This window comes from Nannobrachium achirus (assembly GCF_963921795.1).
Source record: "Nannobrachium achirus genome assembly, chromosome: 21".
Classification (NCBI taxonomy): Eukaryota; Metazoa; Chordata; class Actinopteri; order Myctophiformes; family Myctophidae; genus Nannobrachium; species Nannobrachium achirus.
In genome coordinates this window covers 54,875,139-54,893,475 of record NC_137828.1, presented here as the reverse complement: position 1 = coordinate 54,893,475, position 18,337 = coordinate 54,875,139, and the positions used below count along the sequence as shown (strand labels likewise).

The 18,337-nt window shown below is 43.3% G+C and overlaps 1 protein-coding gene across 2 annotated transcripts in view; it reads right to left on the bottom strand.

Moving 5' to 3' along the window:
- The window catches only part of LOC308307266 (cadherin-18), a 198,519-nt gene that overhangs the window by 16,251 nt on the left and 163,931 nt on the right, over positions 1-18,337 (bottom strand). For both annotated transcript variants that reach the window (XM_080752445.1, XM_080752446.1), the window contains exon 11: positions 4,657-4,911. In XM_080752445.1, coding sequence (XP_080608571.1) covers positions 4,657-4,911 — 255 coding nt within the window. The remainder of the gene's footprint in view (positions 1-4,656; positions 4,912-18,337) is intronic.

The window sequence follows — 18,337 nt, the reverse complement described above, 5'->3', positions numbered from 1 at the left end:
TGTCACTATAAATACCAGTGTTCAGTCATGCCTGTGTATATGTATATCACCTGACGAAGCCACACGGCGAAACACGTCGTGCTTTTGCTCAATACAAAAGAAATGAAGCATTGAATCCTGTCCATCACCCTTCACTGGAGTGTGCGTTCCTTTCCTGTAAAGAGGCATATATATATATATATATATATATATATATATATATATATATACGTTTGGATTGGCCAGTTGATTGAGTTGCAAGAGATTCAACTTGTCAAATCTTAAAGGTGATACACCATGCATTTAAAAGGTATTTATGTCATATTGTTTATGTCCCAAAAACGTTTTTCAAAAGGTTTGAGGCTAAATTACCACTCCTGAATAGAGAGGCTCTCTCATTTTTGAATGGCTCTCAGAGCATTTCAGCTGCAGTACCACCTTTGGCCTGAACTGCGCCACCCCCCACAAAATCCTTTTGAAAAAACATTTTTTTTTGAAAAAAAATTTTTTTTGAAAAAAAAATCTTTTGATTTTTTTTTTTTTTTTGTGATGACGTCACAATCGGCAGATGGCGTCACAATCGGCAGCAAATCTGGACAGCCTGTTTTGAGAACTCGTGGGATACTTTTAACCTTCGCCTTCTCAAAACCAGAGAAAGACACAACGGTCAGAAATGGGACTTTGTGAGGATAGAAGGTGCTAGTGGGACCCCAAAAAAAGGTTTTAAAATAGGAAAAGTTAAATTTCATGGTGTATCACCTTTAAGTAAGAAGTTTCACACGCACGCACGCACGCACGCACGCACGCACACACACACACACACACACACACACACACACACACACACACACACACATTTCGCATCTGCCTGATAAATCCACGCAGCTGAAGAGGAAATTACATGCTTTTAATAGAGGAGCACTATGCAATGTGCCGTGTTTAAGGTCTTCCAGATACATTCGTGCTTTGTTGGTGCCGCAAGCAGACAGAACACACACAGAAATGTCTTGAGTCGGGCTCAAATCAATTGAGTGCCCGACCCTACCCTATCCAAAGTCTCCATGTCTTCCGAAGACATTCTTCCTGAATGTTAAATCGTCTCCTTTTTTCTTCTTCTCTTTATTTTTTTGTGGAAAGGACCAGTTTGCTCTTCCCTATTCCCTAAGCACATTTCTCCATTAAATCCAGGAAAAGTGTGATAACAGGTCACCACCAAGTCATTCACAGGGTGAATCTCTACCTAGCCGTCCTCATGGTATACCTGTCATTGATGCTTTCTCTCCACTTGAATGGTCCTCATCTCACCTTACCTACACCCTCCCTCTGTTCATCCCTTCACCCACTCTGCCTCCTGTCTCTTGTCGAAACCTCTCTCGTCTCTTGTCAAAACCTCTCTCTCTCTCTCTCTCTTTCTCTCTCTCTCTCTCTCTCTCTCTCTCTCTCTCTCTCTCTCTCTCTCTCTCTCTCTCTCTCTCTCTCTTCATGAAAAGAAACAAGGCAATACTGGTATAAAAGGCTCAAGGCAATACGGCATACGCCTACATTACAGCAAAGGTCTTAACCTTTACATCCTTTGTAATTCAAAATCTCTATACCTCTATACTGCTTTGTTATTCTCTATGTGCCTCTGTGTCTTTCTGTCTTGTTTCGCACTCTCTCTCTGGACCTGTAGGCAGAAACCCTTTGTGTGTTGTTCTGTATAACTATAATTTTAGTGTTAAAAGCAGATTATAATGCATTATAGACACGGATACATAGGACGTGTTACAGTTTGTTGCAATGCAACATACCAGTAAGACGCCTAAGGTTGACAAGCGACCTCGAGGTCGCGCCATGTCTTGGCCATCTGGCCAGTGATGTATATCAGACCAGTTATATGTCATATGGAGACTCCTGGTACCCATATATGTAGATCCATGTACTGTATATGGAGATATGCTGTGAGACCCCAAACATGCTTACTCAGTTATTTGTTATGTGAAAGTCCTATGACGTCTATGACATCTGACATCATACATAAATCCCTTTTATGCCCAAATATGGAGATCCCTGTCTGTAGAACCAGCCACACAGATATGGGTTGTTTTGGCCATCTTTCTTGGCCATATATGGATTATGTTAGTGTGGTACGTGGCCGATGTGGCCTCCATATATGGGCATCCCCATATTAAGTCCTGTTATGGGCTTAACCCTTGGATGCATGACCTACCAATACCTACACTCTTCCATGAGTGGGGTCAAAAATGACCCCAATTAAAATCAATGTGTTTTTGCAATAAACGACTTACGCTCACACGTAACTCTGCCATACTTTTGCCTAGCAACGTGATTTCAACTTTAAAACACTCACACGACTTGGGCCTTTTTTCTGCCAATAGGGACAAGTTGTAATCGTTGAAGCCCCGCCCCCTCTGTCTACTAAACGCATGCAGCAGCTGTCAAGCTTTGCTATCACACTTTTCTCTCACACATAACTCTGGCATACTTTTGCGTAGCATCGTGATTTCAACTTTAAAATGTTCACACGACTTGGCACTTTTTCCGGCCAATAGGGACAAGCTGTAATTGTTGAAGCCCCGCCCCCCTGTCTTCCTATTGGCTAGGCTTTAAACATCCATAACTCCAGTTCGCAGCATGGTACCGTCTTGATACTTGGTGTCTGGACTTAGACCACCATAGGGATGAGCTGCAATTGTTGAAGCCCCGCCCCCTCTTTCCTCCTATTGGCTGGGCTTTAAACATCCATAACTCCATTTTGCAGCATGGTACTGTCTCGAAACTTGGTGTCTGGACTTAGACAGCCAATATGGACGAGCTGTAATTGTTGAAGCCCCGCCCCCTCTTACAAGTCTGTTGTTTCCACCCGCCCTGACGGTCGCTTCTCGCCCTTAGGGCGCCTTACTGGTAATAGTAGTAATAGTAGTAATAGTAGTAATAGTAGTAATAATAGTTGCAACCGTAGGTCGCAAGTTTACTATGTGAACGGTCACAGCTTGTATGTATGTATGTATGTATGTATGTATGTATGTATGTATGTATGTATCTCTGTCACGCCCTGACACTGTGATTCTATGGGTTTGTCTCTCTGACATCATGCTCTGATGTCACTGTGATGTCAGGGGAACCACTCTAACAGAATGTGTTTTCCGCTCTGGCTTCACTGTGATGTCACACTAATCGTTTTTATGCCCATACATGGAGATCCCTGTCTGCAGAACCAGCCACACAGATATGGGATGTCTTGGCCCTCTGTCTTTGGCCATATATGGATTTTGTTAGTGTGGTATGTGGCCGATGTGGTCTCCATATATGGGTATTCCCATATGAAGTCCTGTTAGATATGGGCTTAATATTAACCCATAGACCCACAGTGTCAGGCGTGACAGATATACATACATACATACCTACAAGCTGTGACCGTTCACATATTAAACTTGCGATCTACGGTCGAAACTTTTATTACTACTATAACTACTACTATTACACTATTACTAATACTATTACTACTTTTATTACTACTATTACAACTATTAGTAAGACACCCTAAGGGCGAGAAGCGACCGTCAGGGCGGGTGGAAACAACAAGAGGGGGCGGGGCTTCAACAATTACAGCTCGTCCATATTGGCCGTCTAAGTCCAGACACCAAGTTTCGAGACTGTACAATGCTGCAAACTGGAGTTATGGATGTTTAAAGCCCAGCCAATAGGAGGGAAGAGGGGGCGTGGCTTCAACAATTGCAACTCATCCCTATGGCGGTCTAAGTCCAGACACCAAATTTCGAGACGGTACCATGCTGCGAACTGGAGTTGTGGCTGTTTAAAGCCCAGCCAATAGGAAGACAGGGGGGCGGGGCTTCAACAATTACAGCTCGTCCTTATTGGCCGGAAAAGGTGCCAAGTCGTGTGAGCGTTTTAAAGTTGAAATCACGTTGCTACGCAAAAGTATGCCAGAGTTATGTGTGAGAGAAAAGTGTGACAGCAAAGTGTGACAGCTGCTGCACGCGTTTAGTAGACAGAGGGGGCGGGGCTTCAACGATTACAGATCGTCCCTATTGGCAGATAAAAGGCCCAAGTCGTGTGAGCGTTTTAAAGTTGAAATCAAGTTGCTAGGCAAAAGTATGGCAGAGTTATGTGTGAGAGCAAAGTAGTTTATTGCAAAAATCCATTGATTTTAATTGGGGTCATTTTTGACCCCACTCATGGAAGAGTGGGGTAGTGATACAAAAAATGCAATTTCTTAAAATTAATGAAAGGAATGATAAAAATGCAAATGGCCTCATGTCACAAACATGTTTTATGAGGAATACCTGGAATATGAAAATATTTAAACTTTTAATTTTAAAGATATTGAAGAATAACAACCCATGGGGTCATTTTTGACCCCACTCATGCATCCTAGGGTTAATATTGATGACATCAGGGATCTCCATATATGGGCATAAAAGGGATTCTGTTGGTGTGTGTCAGAGTGTGATGTCAGAGCATCAAACTGAGCATACACGTACAGAGACAAGATGTGCCGTTTCTCACACTAAACTGCGACCTTCGGTCTCGACTATCACATAACCAGAGGTTAATAGTGCATAACTTCACGTCACGTTTCACCACACATCGCCACATACTGACACACATGACAGCACGCCACCACAACGACACAACATGCCACATGCCACCTACAGAGCAAGATGACGATGCACAGCAGGATGGCGATAAGGGCCCCCGTGCTGAGGCCCGCCGAGGACAAGAAGGCCTCTCCCTGGCACGTGCGTGCCCTCAGGTGGTTCCCCCGGCACGGGCACACCCGCAGGGTGAGAGTGCTGGTACCGCTGAGCGAGGGCTCGCCGCCGTCCCACACCACGATGGGCAGCTGGTACACCTCCTGGCTCAGGTGGTTGAAGCGCCGGCGCCGCGCGATGATGCTAGCCGTGCTGTCTGCAACAACAACAACAACAACAACAAAAAACAAACAAACAGAAGAAACAGAACACAGGATTTAGAAACAGAGGGACAAGAATGGCACGAAGAAGTCAACGTGCACAGCTCCTCTGTCTGTCTGTCTGTCCGTCTGTCTGTCTGCCGGCTGCCTGCCGAAAACAAACAGAAAATACAATATCTTTTTCTTGTTTATAAAATATGTTTCTTTTCTCCAGCTCCTAGATTTTCTCTAGACTTATCCGTCACCAAATAATGTCCAGCTGCTGGAGGAAAAAAACAGAGAAGAAACGGAACACAGGACTTAGAAACAGAGGGACAGTCACATGGCAGGAAGAAGTCAATGTGCACAGCTCCTCTGTCTGCCCGTCTGCCCGTCTGTCTGCCTGCCTGCCTGCCTGCCTGCCTGCCTGCCAAAAACAAACAGAAAATAACTCGTTTTTATTTTCTTCAACTCCCGATTTTCTCTAGACTTACAGTATATATGCCACCAAATAATGTCTAGCTATGTTGCTGGATGAAGAATACGGACAATGCAGACAATTGCGGCCACTAGTGGTTACTGGGAGGTTGGGGTTGTTCCCGTCACAAGTAGACCAGGTATCTGTTCTCACTCCTGAGGAACTACAAATGTATAACTTTTCCTCCCTCAGTGCTTAGAAGATGGCATTGGTTCAAGTTCTAAACTTTTATTGAATATGCCAACTCTCACCGACTGTGACAAGAAGAAAGGAAAAGGGATTTGTATAGGGAAATTAAGCCTTCGCCTTTTCTCTGCCTAGACTCTCCAAGGACTGATGTACGGTGTGGGTTCTTTGAAGTCGTTTATTGACATACCACTCACTGCTCTTGCTGCACTCCATTCTCCTCAAACATCTCCAGCAGCTAACAGGTTTAAACTGAGGCGAATACACAAAAGGAAGTTGTTACAGCGAACGTAGCGCAAACTTTGTACATTGAGGGCTTTGTTGTCAGTGTCAGTGAACAGGGTTCTGGTATTCCTTCAGTATAGCTACAACCCTTGTTCTGTGATGCTGACCCCAGCCATCATCATAGTTTTTTTTCTTTCTACCAACATCCAAGCGACGGCAAACTTTCTTCTGCCTCGAAGAAGAGTTTGGGTGAGGATGAGAGTGTTTTATACTGCCTCAGAGCTTGGATCTGAGTTCTGAATGCTAGACCCCACACCACTCATATTCTGCCCGGGTTTCTGCTGGGTATTTTTTGTGGGTTTTTTTTTTTCATCAAACTTGTGCTTTAACATAATTTCTTTGGGATAATTTGCCATTTCTGCTGACTGACACAGTGGACTAAATGTGTGCCATCTCTCATTAATGAATTGCCATCTTGGTTGTGTTTGATGTAATATACCGGTATGTGGAATGACACAGGTGAGACGAGTGCTACAGTAGACAAGTCCATGTAAGTTGCTGACAGATTGATAGATTGTCTCACCAATCGTACGTACACACACACACGCACACACACACACACACACACACACACACACACACACACACACACACACACACACACACACACACACACACACACACACACGCCCCCAACTGCAATGCGGAATGCAAAACATATTAATTTATTTACCCATGTTGCTATTCCAGTCTTTATAGTCAACAGTTTACATTTCATATCATATAAAGTTACTAGCTTCCCTATGCTTATCGTAATATTTGAGATTATGTGTAAATTATTTTTTATACTGTTATTCAGTCTAATGCACCAACCTCATCAAGACAGATTATTTCATGTGCAAACACACCTGCAAATGAAATAATTCTGAGTCCGATTCAGTTTCTTTTGAAGTCTACCAGCCTGTCTGAAGCTATAGCACATTTCTCTGTTCTCTGTCCACCACTGCTAATTCATTTCTACGGTGGTTATTTAGAATATCACAGCTCTGCAAATGAACAGTTCACCTTGAGCCCCCGCACAGAAGCCACATCACAATCGCACAAATCACAATGCCAGACAGAAGAAATAGAGAGAGGCAGAGGCACATAAAGACAGCAAAAGGACTTATTTGGGATGCTCCTTTTAGGCAGGATGTTTAACTGTACTTGTACTGTACTACAGTTCAATTGTATTGACAATACATGTACTGTTCTCCATTTTTGTCTAATAAAATAATCAATCAATCAAAAGACACATAAGTGTGTGTGAAAGAGGAATATGACCTTTATTGCTATGTGTTTTCTTTTTCTTTTTTTGCTATTGTTTGTTGATATGGTCTTGTCTTTTATTGACGTTCCATGTAATTGTTTTTTTTTTTGTATGTAGTGTCTTTATTATGTCTTATTGTTCTAATGTTCAATATATTAACATACATATTACATACATATTTTGTACATTTTGAAAATTTTCAATAAATATATTGTTTAAAAAAAAAAGACACATAATAAGAGGCTGCGGTGATGGCAGCTATCCCTTTCTCCCTGCTGGACCTGTCCATTACCCACCAAACAGTACTCTGGGTCTGGACCACCTGCTGCGAGCCTCCCCTTAGGCAAAACAAGGGCAAATCCCTGGTTGTGATCAGCATCACGAGTAGGTGAACACAGCCCTAGTTTTATTTGTGAGATTAGAGAGTTGGCCATGCACAGTCTCACAAGAGCACAGCGTAATCTAATTCCAATAATGAAACTCTGTAAAGCTTTCACCACAGTCCAGGATATCGCACAGAACATGGCATGATGAGCCCTTGTCTTATTATCGCCGTAGCAACCTCAGATGGAAACTGGTGCCATAGAGAGAGAGAGATTTAATTACATAAAAGTGTCAATACTGCAATGTAGAAATACTCTGTAAGTAGAAGTCCATAATTCAAAATGGTTAATGTACTGTATATTTAATAAAAAATATAATTTATATCTGCAAAGTACAGTTTTCAAATAATTGTAGTGGAGTAAAAGTACAATATTTGCCTCTGAGATGTAGTGGAGCAGAAGTAAAAGTATTGAAAATACTCAGGGGCACGGTGGCGCAGTCGGTAGCGCTGTCGCCTCACAGATATTAGGTCCTGGGTTTGATTCCCGCCGGGGACGCTGTGGGCACTGGGGGGTGTGTTCTCCCCCATACCCTAGATGGGGTTGGTGAAAGGGCCTTTCTGTGTGGAGTTTGCATGTTCTCCCTGTGTCTCCTAAGGTAGATACCCTCACAAAAACATGCAGTAATGCTGGTCTCTATAATGCCTCCCCTGATGGAGGGGAAAGGAACTGGTTGGAATAACGTGTTCCTTCCATGCGCTACGTCCAACCAGGGAAGCTCCCCCTGTCAGGTGATAAGAGGCTCACTCCTCATGTACTGAAGGAAGCTCAGTTCTGGGCCCTCCCCAGGTTGGTAGAGGGAGAACAGAAACCAGGATTACAGCTTAAGCAATTGGCACTGGGTGAAAAATGGGTTACAAAATCGTGGGATAAAAGATAAAAAAATATTGAAAGAAAAGAAAATTGGAAATACTCCAGTACCTCAAAACTTTACTCAAGTAGACTACTTCAGTAAATGTACTTAGTTACTTTACCTGGACCCGCTTCAGTTTGCCTACCAGGCTGATATTGGGGTTGATGACGCCATCACCTACATGCTCCATAAGGCTTTCACCCACCTGGAAGATCGGGGCAGCACGGTCAGAATTATGTTTTTTGACTTCTCCAGTGCTTTCAACACTATCCAACCGGCTCTGCTTGCGGAAAAGCTTACGCTGATGGGGGTGGACAAGGGCCTTGTGGCATGGATCACAGACTACCTTTCAGAAAGACCACAGTTTGTGAGATTGCAGAACTGTCGGTCTGATGTGCTGGTGAGCAACACGGGGGCCCCTCAAGGAACTGTGCTCTCACCCTTCCTGTTCACTCTCTATACATCGGACTTCCGCTTCAATTCCAAGACCTGTCATCTGCAGAAGTTCTCAGATGATACCGTGGTGGTCAGCAAGATCTCGGGTGACAACACGGCTGAGCACGATGGTGTGGTGAGGGACTTTGTGCAGTGGAGCGAGGCTAACCATCTCAAGCTCAACGCTAGCAAGACCAAGGAGATGGTGGTGGACTTCCGTACTTCCAAGAGAGTCCCCCCGGTGCCAAGCACCATTAACAGAGAGGTGGTTGAGCTTGTGGATAACTACAAATTCCTCGGAGTACAACTGAATAGTTCACTGGACTGGTCGGACAATGCGCAGGCGATTCACAGCAAGGGAAAAAGCAGGCTGTTCCTCCTGAGAAGACTGAGATTGTTTGGTGTGTGCAAGAGGATGTTACAGATGTTTTACCAGTCTGTCATGGCAAGTGTCCTCTTTTTTGGTATAACATGCTGGGGAGGCAACAACAGAGCAGGTGACACGTTTAACCTGAACAGACTGGTGAGGAAAGCAGGCTCTGTTGTTGGGTCCTCTCTGCAGGGGGTGGAGGAAGTAACCAGAGTGCGTACAGCGAGGAAGCTAAATTCCATTTTGGAGAACTCCTCTCACCCCCTCCATCTGGAGATCACCAGTTACTGGAGTAAGAGAGGAAACGACCGCTTTGCCTACCCAGGACGGAGATGTGAGAGACTAGGAAAATCTTTTGTACCGGCCGCCCTTAAGCTGTACAACGAGACACATAACGGACGAGTGAAAAGGACTTCCTTCCTAACCTAGACTGACGGAACTATTGCTGTATTGACTTTGACCCCTAAGGACCTTCCAGGGAGAGTGCTCATGTGCGTCTTGCGGTGACACGCTCCCTAATTTTTCTTCTTCTCTGAGCTGCTTTTTTTTGTTAGTTTTTTCGCACTGATGTTTGACTTTGCACTATTATGTTGTGTTGGTAGTTTCTGAGTATTCTGCTTTGTTTAACAATGTCAGTGAGATACTTGTTGCACTAACTAGCATTGACTGTTACGGTCTCTTTTTGTAAGTCACTTTATGTATATATATACTTATATATTATTCGCCCCCTCTATTGATGCACCTTCTCTTTATTGGTACTGTACTGCTCTTTTTTTTTATTTTATTTTTTACTCTTATCTATCTTTTTTCTTACTTCTCTGTAACTTTGTAAATACTGTATACTGCTATGCTACAACTGGACAACTGAATTTCCCCCTTGGGATAATAAAGGTATCTATCTATCTATCTATCTATCTATCTATCTATCTATCTATCTATCTATCTATCACCACTGTTCTCGGATGACTAACTCCTGTTCTGATGTAAGTTCTCATTCTAGTGGGATGTCAGGCAGACAGCTGGTGTTTCCCATACAAAAATCCCCATGATAACACAATGTGTGAAGAGTTCAGGTAATACGATGGTGGCAATAGTTGAATCCTGAAAGGGCGGGGCGGGGGCAAACCTCCTCTATTTTGCAGTGTATAACAGTGTATTTTTCCTTCCCCTCTCTCCATTCTAGTCTTACTCTCAACCAGGGACATGCAGAGAATGTTAGGGTTAGGGTTAGGGTCTGAAATTTCTAAAAGGGCCTTTTTGTGAAAATATCAACAATAGCAGACCTCCAAGCTCTCAACACGTCGTGCTGCGACACATTGAGAGCTTGGATGTCTGTTATTTTCGGTGCTTGATACCACACTGAACTAAGCATAATCACGTCAATACTGGAGATGTGGCATAACGGCATGGATTTCTACACAGAGAGGCAAATTCTTTCAACACAAGATGCTGCATTCAAGTTCAGGAGAATGTTCAGGTATGGCATGGAAAGAGGGCATCTGCATTTCTTTCACCATAGTAAAAACTGCATTCATGGTCTGGAGAGGGCACTTTCTTTACAGACAGATAAAAGGGCAGGGGCTCAAGCCCCCTTTGATGTCTATGTGTGCACGTGCCAGCTCTCAACTGAAAAAAAAAATAAAAAATACACCTCAGCGGCACCGCACTGTCATACTGCGGCTGCTCTGAGACTTCACCTCCCCAGTCCAATCGCTTGCTCCCATCTCAGAATAATTAGAATGATCGACAGATGGAATGACAAGACACACTTCAGGCTTTATTAACTCTGCCTCGGTAGCACCGCTATCGGCAAGCAGATGCATGGGCGGGGGCTTCGGAGAGCAGGAGAGAGGGGAAAGCGGGGCTTGTAGTAGAGGGTGGGGGGGGGGGGGAAGGAAGGATGGAGAATTAGACAGGGAGGGGCAGGGATGCAAATAGCAAGCAGAGAGGAGACGTGGGAAACGAGAGGAAGGAGGGCAGAGAGAGTATGTGTGTGTGTGTGTGTGTGTGTGTGTGTGTGTGTGTGTGTGTGTGTGTGTGTGTGTGTGTGTGTGTGTGTGTGTGTGCGCGCGATGTAGAGGAGAGAGAGACTGAGCCGATGTGTGTGGGGAAAAAAAATTGAAGGGAGGAAGAGAGAGAGAGAGAGACAGAGAGAGAGAGAGAGAGAGATGAAAGGAGAGACAGAAGCTGACTCTGCAGTGTGTCTATCCTCTATCATGGAGACGTCACGTTGGACCACATTAGGGTATTCGGGTATCCAGAGACCACCGGAACTGAATTTGCGAACCACAAATTTGTATGGTCGCACAGAGAGAGAGAGAGAGAGAGAGAGAGAGAGAGAGACAGAGAGAGAGAGAGAGAGAGAGAAAGAGAGAGGGAGAGGGAGAGAGAGAGATTGACAGAGATAAAGCTAGAAATGGGCGAGGAGCACAGCGAGGCTGACTGAGGCACAGAGCCTGCTTAGTATTCACCACCAGAGCCTTGTTCAACTCTCCAGCAACGACCACGCAGCAGCGCAGCATCCAGACACATATGGCCATCGAACCCGACTCCTGCCAGAAACCTTGCGCTCCTTGATTAACGCTGCGTTGAACCGAGCCCAAGCATGGGGGGACTTTATGGCTTCATACAGTGAGGCTGAAAGTGGCACGTACGGTCGCGGTTTTAGCTGTGAGTGTGACAGGACAGGCTCACAGCTCTGCAGTATCCATTCCAGTGGAAATGTAGGCCAGGTGCCTTCCTGGGAATATGCAGATGGTCTAGCGGCATTCGATGTTTTGCAAACCTGGGGGTTGATGCTATTTACTATTACGTCACTGTCGGGCAAAAACCTTGTATCTCCAAGTTTCAAATATGTTTTTTTGTAAGTTAAAGCCCATCATACAAAAGTGTCACACAAAAGTGTGAGGCATTGTGTGCTTGTACGTAGAGCGGCTATATTCACTATAGTTTAAATAATTTTCAAAATTATAAATACAAAACGAACGGTTTTGGACATACAAGGTTTCCACCCAACAACATTGATTACCTCTTTAACAGTAAGGTTTCCAGTTATCACCTCACATAAAACTGCAGAAACATGACCATGGATTTAGTTTCAAGCACAGTAGATTACCCACATAATCTTGAGGTCTTATTGTCACATATACTGTCACAACGGCACCTGAGTTGTGTGTGCATGCGTGCGTAGCCTGGCCATGGCCATTATTTTTTTGCAAAGGCAGATTCATGTGCTTTCCAGGCTAGCTACATGTGTGGTCTTACTATAGTGCCAGAGGTCCATTAGTTACAAATTATGAGCAACTTCCTGGCAAATGGCCTAATTTTTGTTTCCACAAGGCCGGCCGAGACTATTGTTTTCGGTCCTGTCCGTCTGTCCATCCATCCGTGTGTGTCCGTCTGTGAGCAACTCATCTTCGGCACCGTTGGGCCGATTGGCACACTCAGTGGGCCAAGGAATAACCTCTGCCACAATTATTATTATTATTATTTTTATCTAAATTGTATCCCACGATTTTTGTAACGTATTTCTTTTCACCCGGTGTCAATTGTCTAATGTGATCCTTGGCGCTACACTCCCTCTGCCAACCTGGGGAGAGCAACGGACTGACCTCATGCATCCTTCTATGCATGAGGAGTCCAAGCCGCTTCTTTTCACCGGACAGGGGGGAGTTTCCCCGGTTGGACGTAGCGCATGGAAGGAAAACGTTATTCTAACCAGTTCCTTTCCCCTCCATCAGGCGCCCCTCCTGGCCAGGGGGAGGCAGTATAGAGAAAAGGATTACTGCATGTCTTTTGTGAGGGTACCTACCATAGGAGACACGGGGAGAACAAGCAAACTCCACAAAGAAAGGCCAACTCCACCTAGGGTGTGAGCACTGATGACACGGAGGAGAGAACGTGCCTCCAAGCGCCCACAGCATCCCCATCGGGAATCAAACCAGGACCTTCTAGCTGTGAGGCCCCCCTTCTGCCACAATTCTTTCAAATCAGTCTCACAGTGGCACTATAAGAGGCCACTTAACTTTTTAGCCATTAATTCTTGAACTGCAGGCTCTCACTCTTGGTGTTTTTTTTCTTCAAAACACGCTTTTTGCTACTACGCCTATAGATTTGGTCCAAAACTCACAAGAAATCTCTGTGGTCATATGATCAAGATATATCTGCCCGATTTTTCAGATTACACTCTTATTAAAATTTGCTTTCAAGGTTTACAAGAGGACAAAATGCCACAAATCATGAATACATGACTTACAGTATGTAATTTTCCATTCTCCGTCAGTCTCGGTCTCCCCCAACGGTAAGACATTAAGTGAGATTTTAGTACAGCAAAAAAGGAGGAAAAAAAGAAAAACGTTAATTGGCAGAGACAAAGTTCATGGCAGACGCTGTTAATTTCACCCCCAATTTCTGCCTCACTGGCAGTTTTTGGGAGTGAAGACTGTCTGCCTGGAATATCCCCCATGGCTTGTTAAAATTGTGGTAGTCCCCCACCCCCCCTCCCCACACACCCCTTGGCCTCAATCTCTTTCTCACTCTCACTTTCTCCATCACTTATGCATCAGGCATGAGCAGCTGCTCGCTGGTTTTATCTCATAAACAGGGGTTTGCTGTTACATCAACAATATGACACCAGCGGCAACGGTGGAGGTGATTCACTCCGAGGGTCTAGCCAGGCAACGGGACGTGGCAATCAGCTTGTGCCAGCAGAGTGTTGTAGTATGCAACTATGATGAAAATGAACAGGTGTTTACCTGACATTCAGGAACAGCCTAATTTATGACTAAATATTAACATAATGTTTCAGAGGGCCAGCCAGCTACAATAATTGATTGGGCTTGCATGCGTCTTATCCGTCTCACCATGCAGTGTCCCATCATGTTGTTTGTTTGTGGATGGATGTGTAGGTGCAGTAGCAGAAGGGCTGCAGGGTAAAACCTGAATCCCTGGCAGTTCCAACACCAGCTAATACTGTACGGTGATCAATGATTTGTGTACTTTGGCTTCAGTGGTTTGCTTTCGATCAGTACATCCACGCAGCTGCAGAGCATGTCCTACATGTACAGTAGCTGCACTGTGATCTACTGCAGTGGGTTCTCAAGCTGTGGGTCAGGGGTGGGCAACTTTGATGATGGTGAGGGCCACTATATTTCCACCTTCACTCCAGAGGGCCACATATTGCATATTGCTACGTCGTACTTTGTCATTCTAGTATCGCATACAATAGAAGCAAAAATAGCAGATCTACAAACTCAAAACGCATCGTGCTGCGATGCGTTTTGAGCTTGTAGATCGGCTATTTTTGCTTCTTTTGAATTGGAATCCTGAATTATTTTTGAGCGGTGGTAGACCACTCCATAGCATGGCCGTGTGTGTATCCGTGTATGTATCCGTGTATGTATGTATGTATGTATGTATGTGTGTATGTAGCCTGAACTACCACTCAGTGACCAGAGAGGGTGCTCTTGAGTCTAGTCTGAGCATCAACTGCAATATTCTCTCTCTCTCTCTCTCACACACACACACGCACACACACACACACGCACGCACACACACACACACACACACACACACACACACACACACACACACACACACACAACCACCGCTCAGTTCACACAGGTGTGATTTTTTGTTATTTTTTATTTGGAATCCTGAAATGTTACATTTTGAATTAATTTCAAACACGTTTAATTATATACTCATGTTAACTTTATGAACTTAAATACAAATAAATACATTGGACATAAAACAAACACATTTACTAGTCATTAAGCTACTAATATAGACTGACGGAATTAAAGCAAGTCATGTTTGGAATTGTAACATCTGAAATCAATAATATATCAGTATTCTGGACCAGAATACTGATACTGGTATACTGGTATTAACCTGCGGGCCACATTAAGTGAAGGTGGGGGTCGCATGTGGCCCCCGGGCCGCCAGTTGCACATGTATGCTGTGGGTTAACCACATGGGGTCCCCAGATGACAGTGAAGTGATGATTTCAGGATTTTTGAGACCAAAAAAAGAGAAGAACAAAGAAATAAAGACTATAATGCATCAAATGTAATCAACAAAATATTTGAAAATAGACGGCCTACAAGCTCAGAACGCCTCACGTGAACTTGTAGATCTGCCATTTTCACAACAAATGGCCATGGCCAGGCTACGCACACATGCACACACAACTCTGGTGCCGTTGTGACAGTATATGTGACAATAAGACCTCAAGATTATGTGGGTAATCTACTGTGCTTGAAACTAAATCCATGGTCATGTTTCTGCAGTTTTATGTGAGGTGATAACTGGAAACCTTACTGTTAAACAATAGAGGTAATCAATGTTGTTGGGTGGAAACCTTGTATGTCCAAAACTGTTCGTTTTGTATTTATAATTTTGAAAATGATTTAAAGGACCTACACCATGAATTTTCACTTTTTCTATTTTAAAACCTTTTTTTGGGGTCCCACTGGCACCTTCTATCCTCACAAAGTCCTATTTCTGACCGTTGTGTCTTTCTCTGGTTTTGGGCAGACAGAGATGAAAAGCTTTCCACGGGTTCTCAGAACAGTGCTGTTCTGAGAGTTGACGAGAGTGACGTCACTCTCGTTTCCCGGTTTTTTTTCAGAGTCAAAAAAAATTTTTTTTTTAAAAAAACTTTTTTTTTCAAAACTTTTTTTTTTCCAAAAAAATGCAATGCAATGCAAAAAAAAAAATTTTTCAAATTTTTTTTTTTTCAAAACTTCAAAAAAGAGATTTTTTCAAAAAAAAAATTCTTTCAAAGTTTTTTTTTCAAAAAACTTTTTTTTTTCAAAAACTTTTTTTTTCAAAACTTTCTTTTTTCAAAAAACTTTTTTTTCAAAAACTTTTTTTTCAAAAAACTTTTTTTTCAAAAAACTTTTTTTTTTTCAAAAAACTTTTTTTTTTTCAAAAAACTTTTTCTTTTTCAAAAAACTTCTTTTTTTTCCCACTAGATGCGCCCCTGAGCAAACAGAGGCCGTTTTGGTATTGCAGCTGGAGAGCCTCATTATAGTAGAGCTAGAACAAACAAAAAGAATGGTCAGAGTGTTTGTTGAGGGTTAAAACCTGTCTAAGACTCAATTTTGAGCATATATTTATACAAAAAATATAGTTTTAAAAGCATGGTGTAGGCCCTTTAAACTATAGTGAAAATAGCCGCTCTACGTACAAGCACACAATGCCTCACACTTTTGTATGACACTTTTGTATGATGGGCTTTAATTTACAAAAAAACATAATATTGGAAACTTGGAGATACAAGGTTTTTGCCCGACAGTGACGTAATAGTAAATAGCATCAACCCCCAGGTTTGCAAAACATTGAATGCCGCTAGACCATCTGCATATTCCCAGGAAGGCACCTGGCCTACATTTCCACTGGAATAGATCTGCCATTTTCACAATATCTATCTGTGGAACCGAGTCTAACTAAATCTAATGCCTCCACTCTTACAATTCCAAAAAAGAACAAAGGAAGTAAAATGTATTAGCTTGGATTCCCTATAGATGATGTCACTGGTACGGTAGGTGCGTTAATGAACTGCCCCTCCTCCTCTTGCCCTCCACTCTCGTTCAGAACAACTATTGATGTACTTTTGATCTTAACTCTTATTGTGCCGATCCCGAACAAGTTCGGCTTTATTTCAATCCAATACAAATTTCTTTTTATTATTTTACTTACCGCGAGCTGCTTGTAGAGCCGTGGGTGGTCCTGGCTCGTCCTACGCTTTCCAGCGAGCCATTTTACATGGTCCGACGATATATTCCATTAAAAATGGTTTAAAATACATTTTTGAGCCCCCCAATGTTCACCGAATGTTCGGCGCCGCCGGCGGCATGACGTCCAGTGTGCCGATCCCGAATTAATGCAGCTTTTTTAATGAAATGAATAAAATGATCCGAGGCCTACTGAAGCCCCGGCCTAAATTTTCCATCCAGTGACCGAGATCCGGCTGCCCCCCGGCGAATCACCGCCGAATCCAATGCAAACCCACATCTTTGAAGGTCATTTTCTCTGGATTGTGTTTTTAGGGAGGCGGCGCGAGGTTTATTTACGGCGAAATCGCCGAAAAATGATCTTTTAAATGAGAACAAGCTAATAGCTATTTTGTAGCCATTTTCATCCGGGACCTTTTCATGACGTGCACGAACGTGAGCACGCGCGTCACTGCAACGTGAGTCCCCGGATGCTAATGCGCTCGCCTATGAGAGATACCCTGGCATTCTTTGGCGCCCTCTAGGGGCTGGCACTGGAAGGGTTAAGTATACAGTATGCACTAGGGATGTGAATCTTGACCACTGACGCGATACGATACGCACCTCGATACACTGCCAGCGATACGATATAATTGCGATACATTAAAATCCTGCCGATACGATACATCACGATGTACCCCTGTTCCCGACACGATGCGATACGATTCACGATTCACCACGATTCAAGCCCAAATCCCAAAATTTACAAAACATAGCAACTAAAAATGTATGAAATTTAAATTCAATGCAATTTATTGTTTCACTGTAGTAGGCTACTAGGCTCTGTCTAACAACCCAACATATAGTATTCTGGGAGAACACAAAGCTGCTGGCTATTGTAGAATTGTTTGATAACTAATCATATAGAAGGCCTATGTCATTATTAGTATATGTCTTCAACTGGGGGTCAGGGACCCCAATCCAGGGTTATTACAGGGGGCCTAGCCTACAGCGAGGGTCCCTGCTTGATCTCTGTCTGAGCTAAGGGGTCCTTGACCTGAAAAACAATAAAGTCCCTCCCTGGTTTGTATTATTATATTATATAATTATATTATATAATAATATTATATAATATAATATATATTATATTATATTATATTTTATCCAGGATTATGCATTTGTTATAGCCAAAATGTTTTAAAACAGACCTACAAGCTCACTGCGCGTCGCATCCACGACGCATTGTGAGCTTGAGGGTCTGCTATTTTAGGTGCGACACCCTTGTACTGCGATGTATAAATTAGGCTTCTTTCCCAGAGCAGAACTAGCAGCAGAGAAAGTGAGAGAGTTGCTTGCATCAAACAGGAAAGTTGCAGAACAGTGACAAATACTTTGTTAAACGCAAGCAGTAGTCCTACAACACCCAGCAACATTGTTGTTGTGTGTGTGCGTCAGTTAATATCAATCAATTGTCCGTCGGAGATTC